The sequence below is a fragment of the Sinocyclocheilus grahami genome, unplaced genomic scaffold (genome assembly GCF_001515645.1).
Source record: "Sinocyclocheilus grahami isolate Dianchi unplaced genomic scaffold, SAMN03320097.WGS_v1.1 scaffold116.1, whole genome shotgun sequence".
Classification (NCBI taxonomy): domain Eukaryota; kingdom Metazoa; phylum Chordata; class Actinopteri; order Cypriniformes; family Cyprinidae; genus Sinocyclocheilus; species Sinocyclocheilus grahami.
Window position 1 is genome coordinate 1682889 of NW_015505295.1, and position 6440 is coordinate 1689328.

Sequence of the window (6440 nt, forward strand, 5' to 3'; positions counted from 1 at the left end):
GGGTTCTGATCGTGGCTCTTCATGACGTAAACGAGGGTGGAACTCCTTATATGGGCATTTCATTTTTGGTTGTAAGGGAAAGATAACTTTGTTCAACTTCCTAAAGAACCCAGCGTTATTTAAACAGTGGATGCAGTTTGTTTTTCTGGGGCAGCAATGGAGTTTCACAAGTGTGTTTTGTTTTATAAACAAGGCCCAGTTCGACGCTGTATTTGCACATCGTTTGATACTGAAAGATGGAGCGGTCCCAGCTATAAAAGATCCCGGTCATGATTCAGAACTGCAGACAAAAGTAAGTGAAACTGCATCAAATGTCTGTGTTTTGTTGGCAATCGGAGCTTAAGTGCTCGTCAATCTTTAGCTCCGCCCACGGCACGCCTCCAGGAGCTCGGCTGGTTCCGGAGAGAATTGTAAAGCTGTATCTTTCTTTTATAAATATGATCAAACTAAAGACTTTTTGGAGAGATGAAGGATGCAGTACTTACTCTATAGGTACTCAAGATTAACATGAGATTGGGTGAAACTGTGTCTGTGCTATGTCCCTTTTAAAATTGCTCCAATATTGAATATATTTCTTTTGCATTCCTAACCTTAAAAAATGTACCATGCTATTACAGTAAAAAAGCATGGTAATATGTATTTTGGACACTACATCATAATGTAGTACATATTCTCTTTTAATATATTTGTTATATAGTACATGTTTATATAGTATTCTTACTCTAGCTCATAGAACTAGATAAAAATAAACATGTTATTTAAAAAAATGAAAAATATACTGTGTGCAAATGTGAGGTGCTGTGTGGTTATATTTATTCAGTGTATTTCATATATTCTTTATATAATTGGTACATTTAAGAACAGTTTTTAGAATTATTTAAAGAATGTAATATTATTTAAAGGTGTTCAAATCTGGATCAGGGACAATGGTAAAATAAAATGTAATTTATTAAAAAGCATTTTAAAAAGAAGCAAAAACAATGATGTGGTTTAGGGATGTGTGGGTCTAGTCGACTAAACGGTGCAGCTCCTACTAGTCGACACTGAAAGCAATAGTCGATTACACGACAGAAAAAGAAAAAACAAAACAATTATTCAAATTACCATCATTTTATGTTACAATCAAATTACCATTGTTACATTTAAAACATTTTAAATAAGTTAAAACATTTGAAAAATAATACATTCTTTTTTAAAGTGTATCTGGGCGTAAACTAAATTTCTACCTTAGACTAGGGATGGGTGTATCGATCCAAAGTATCGATATATTGATACTGACGTGAGTATCGAAAGTATCGATACTCAAACAAAAAATATCGATACTAAGGTGTGTTTTATTTACCAGTGATTTTGTTAATTTAACAAAAATATAATGCGTACAATATGCATTGAATTGGACGAATAACCTTTGTTGGCGAGTAGTTTAGGATTGTGTAGGATAGAACTATTTTCCTGCTCATCTGAACACGCAAATGTTGCAAGACAGAACTAATCAATCACAGAGAGCGTTCACTCACTGCTGACAGTACATTCAAACAGGGCTGCTTTTCCCAAAAGTATCATAAGAAAGCATTAAAGCTGGGAACGGCAGCCCTGAACAATGCTTATCAGAGGACAGAAGGTTATTAAGAATTATTTCACAATAAACAAACTGAAATTGTAGCCTACATAGTTTGTGCAATTACAGTTATTTAAATTGAACGTTGAAATATAATATTGATCATGTTCTATTCTGTAATGTTAATAGAATAAAAAGGTTGCATTTTATGCACGCAACAGCCGGTCACTGGCAGTCCCTTATGAAAATGAACCATGGTTTTACTAAAGTGACCATAGTCCAACTGTAGTATTTATAGATTTGAATCATGTGTAAACAAAAATATAACCTAATAAGTTACAATTAAGGCGTATTGAATGTTAAAATGTGTTTTAAACAAAGTGCTTATCATTACCCATTTTACTCTTAGTAATTTAATATTTCATAATTTAAAAGTTTAGTTCAGAAGTATCGAATCGGTATCGATATCGACGATGCTGCCTTGAAAAATATCGGTATCGTATTGAAAACAAAATAAGTGGTATCGCCCATCAGACCTCGCATGAGTTTTCTTCGTGTCAGTTGTGGCGAGCTCAAAAGTGACCACGCGAAAGACGAGTAAAGTGTGGGATTATTATGAATTAGAAGGAAACGGAAAAGATTTGCGTAAACTCAACTGTGTAATGTCAAACTGGCTTACAATAACTCTACTGGAGCGATGCGTAATCATATTCAATACAGGCACGTAAGCGTTAGTTTAGAGACTAGCCAAAGCCTGCTAATGTCAATCACGTCATTCACTACAGCCCGCCGCCGCTGCGATCCCGTCCACGCCGTCTATTCCTCTAACGAAGACCCACTTCGGTGGTGGTGTGGGATGTCTAGGTGCTTTCTGAAATTCTGTTGGCTTGCTTTTCATTTTCTCTGCTTGCCTGCGACTTCAGTTCCTGCAGAGCATGTTTTTTCAAGTGCAGGAATTGTTAATCGCCTCAGGTCCTGTTTTTCTTTTTGTTCATTTTGTTTTTAGATGATATAGCCTAGGCTACATGAAGTATGTTTTTAAAAGCCGTTTTAATGCTATGCCTTGATAAAAATGTCCTATTGTTTTTGACTTGTGTTTTAATATGTTGGCAAACGTTATATGAAGATGAAGAATTCTGTCAGGCTATTGATTGATTTTCCATTGTTCTGAATTTCCCCAGCTGATTTTAATAAGCATTGGCTGACATTGAGTGTGTGCTCTTCTTTTTCTTTTCTTTTTAAAATTAAATGATGATAATGCGAGGCAAGCGTTCGGCATAATTGTGACCTATTTTTAGCGGAATTCATTGAGGGATTTGACAGTGTGATTCATAGATGAACTATTTCAAATGTAGGCTATTATATACACGCACGCACAAAGATTGTTTTTTTTACCATCTTTTGGGGGTTTCTTGCTTTTAGACTAGTCGGATACAAAACTTGCGTTTAAACGACAGTCAAATTAGTCGTCGCGCACATCCCTAGTTTAAATGTGGGAGGTTTTAAAAAAAAAAAACTATAAAAAAATAAAAAGTTGAATAGTAATCTCTTTAATAGAAATCTAAAATGATTATTATTATTATTCAATAAGTAAAAACAAACTTTGTGTGCACGGGAGACACTGTAGGTGTGAAGTTGAAGGCATAATGACGGCTTGTTTACCGAGCAGCCACAAGTTTGGCAATTGCTGCTCCCAAGGGCATCATGTCATGGGTGTGACTTTTCACAGGCAGAAGCAAAAGGTTAAAGTGTGTACGCTCCCAGATCTCAGCACATTACCACGAAAACAAAAACAAACAAAACTGTTGTAATGTTTTTTGGCCAAATTATTTACAGATGAATGTCATTGCATCTTCATTAAAGAGGCTAAACTGTATCTGCTACTTTGTGTCCATTATTGTCATTATTTGGGAGTCTGTACAAGAGAACAGGACTCCCATTTTCAGACAGAAGTTTTTGAGATTGAATGATAAATACCCTTAATGGAGGAATACTCACAATACGGCATTCAATTCCGTCCAAAACAACTGAAAGGTGATACAGCGGGTGGACTGAATGCTTTCGCTCTCTTTCTATGGGAGTGTCTCTGTTTGTTTGTGTTTGTGAGTAGCCTATACATTCTTGCTATTTAGGTGTGTGTTTATAATGGTGCAAGTGAATAATCTTTGTATGACAAATAGTTTACCGGATGTTTAGAGTGAGAGCCGTTCACAAGTCCATTGGAGCCATTGGCTTTGCTGACAAGTATGTCAACTTTAAAGCCATTAGTTGGAATCTAGGGCACAAGATAGATTATTAACAAATGAGACAGAGACGTAATTTGAAGTAGTATGTAAAGCATTCCAAACTGATAGGAAAAATACAAGCCACTGAGGAAATAACTGATACCTACTTAAAAAATTAATAGTGTGTATAATATAGTATACTGATTTTGTGAAATTCATCTGAACAGGTGACAATATAGTACCTTATTATTGTTGTTATTGTTTTGCCTGGCTGCCATTTGCTCTCGCAGAGTCTTCAGACAGTATCTCACCTGACGACAAACACAACACAGATTATAAACTCAAACGAATCGCACATATTTTTCACGTTTAACGAGTGGGCGGTAAAAACACTGACCTCTTGCACCTGTGCAACCTCATCAGTCAACATCTTGGCACGATTCTGCGTTCTCTCTTTGCAGTCGTCTACAACAGTTGATCTTCTGCTCTGTGGATTTAGTACTTCACTTACAATAGCTGGTAAAACAAATAAAGAGGTCATAACATTCATTTGTAAACTGTCGCTCTGTGTAAAGTCTGGTGAGGCTTTAAAGGACTTAGTTGAGTAGTCGGTAATTATTGAAACAAAGGTTTATTAATGTATTTAATCTGTGGTTTACTGCAAATAAGCTCGTTTCTGCAGACAATCAAGTAACATCCGTTCTGTACAGACGAGAGGAAGTGATTACATCTAACCGAGTCAAGTCCATGCAGGAGAACAAGAGAAGAAAGGGGTTTGATCCTCTGGGATGTGACCACAGACAGCAGAAAGAGATACTGAATAAAAGTGAGATCACTCGCGCAGACTGCTGATTCACTCCACTTCCAGCTACACCAGATACCAGTGAAGGGTGGAGGCGTGCTGGAGAGCGTCTGTGTAAACAGATGGTAAGCCTTGTATGGGAGGTGTAGTGGCTGTATGTGGCTTTACCAGGTTAGTATGAATTTTATGATCCAAGAGATAAGAACACCTTTTTGGGGATTAGCGTCCAAGTGTAATGCTTATTCTAGTGTGTCATCGCCGTCTGGGTCACTGCTGTGTGTGAAATACCACAAATGTTAAACACACAGCACGAATGTAATAGCACACCACAGGTCAACTTAATTATCTGCTGACCAGGTTAATAAAAGCCACAACTGATACAATGACTAGCTTTTCATTGAAATGCTGTAATGCTGTTGTGGATGTGAATTATACTGTATAATATTAAATGTACACTGTAAAAAAAAAATTAGCACAAAACGTTGCCACCGTATTTTTTACGGTAAAAAAAACTGGCAGCTGTGGTTGCCGGAATTTTACCGTAAAAAATACGGTAGCAACGTTTTAGGTTTTAACAAACTTAAAGTTAAATACCGTAATTTCATTAACTGATATAATGTTAATATACCAACTTATTGAACAACTGAAATCTGTTTTGTACCTTTGTAATACACTGATATTACTGATAACCACCAAATGCAGGTGGTGATGAGAAAGTCACATGATGAACCAAAGCCCATCACAAGCAGCTTTTAAATAATAATGTATATAGAAGGTGCACATTGTCATTCACACAAACACCAACATGGTAACACACATGAAACTGAAATAATGCAATAAACATTTAACAACATTAGGTGTAACACACAACCCTAATATACAAAACTGATAAGAAAAAACTAAGAAGAAACAGTTATTTCAACAACAAAAAACCCCCATCACATTTGAAATGTAACGCAGGGAATTCTGGGAATGTCAATTTACGGTTATTCACTGTAAATTATACGGTCTTTTTTCACTTTCAAACGGTATACTACCGTAAAATTAATGTCCAATACATGTAATGTCCAATACAGTTTTTCACCTATAGTAGGGTAATTTACCATTAACCATTTAACAGGTTTTTACTGTAGCATTTTTTCAGTCTTTTACCGTTTAATTCACGGTCATTTTTTAAAATTTATTTATTTTATTAAAATTCATTAAAAGTGACAGTAAAGTAATTTATGGTGTTACAAATGTTTTCTATTTCAACAAAATGCTGTTTGTTTACATCAAAATATATGATTAATCAAAAAAAATCCTGAAAAAATATTCACAGTTTCCACAAAAATATTAAGCAGCACATTGATAATAAGAATTGTTTCTTGAGCAGCAAATCAGCATATTAGAATGATTTCTGAAGGATCATGTGACACTGAAAATTGGAGTAATGATGCAGAAAATTCAGCTTTGCATCACAGGAATAAAATTACATTTGAATATACATTAAAATAGAAAATGGTTGCTGTTTTTGCTAAATTTTTGATCAAATAAATGCAGCCTTGGCAACAACAACAAATTTTACCGACCTGAAACTTTTGAACATATGTTTTTCTCTGATATACATTTTTTATTATTTCGTTTTTAAAAAATCCTAAATATAATTATTTTATTGAATTCAATATAAATGTGCCAACTTGCCACATATATTGCTGCCCTATATAAAAATAATGTTATATATAAAATAAACATCAAAAAATATAATAACTCTGTTTGTTCCTTTGTTAAAGTCTTGGGCTGGTAAGTGAAAGATTAGAGGTTCAAACTTTATAAGGGGCATTTGCTTTTTTTTGGGGGGGGGGGGGGGGGTCTT

The 6440-nt window shown here is 35.1% G+C and overlaps 1 protein-coding gene across 1 annotated transcript in view; it reads right to left on the minus strand.

Moving 5' to 3' along the window:
* LOC107589508 (tuftelin-like) overlaps positions 1–4320 on the minus strand; it is a 7580-nt gene extending 3260 nt beyond the window's left edge. Inside the window, exons 1-3 of the mRNA XM_016277966.1 lie at positions 4181–4320; positions 4026–4094; positions 3744–3833 (exon numbers count right to left, since the gene is read on the minus strand). Coding sequence (XP_016133452.1) covers positions 3744–3833; positions 4026–4094; positions 4181–4213 — 192 coding nt within the window. The 5' untranslated portion in view covers positions 4214–4320. The remainder of the gene's footprint in view (positions 1–3743; positions 3834–4025; positions 4095–4180) is intronic.
* Positions 4321–6440: the final 2120 nt, after the last annotated feature.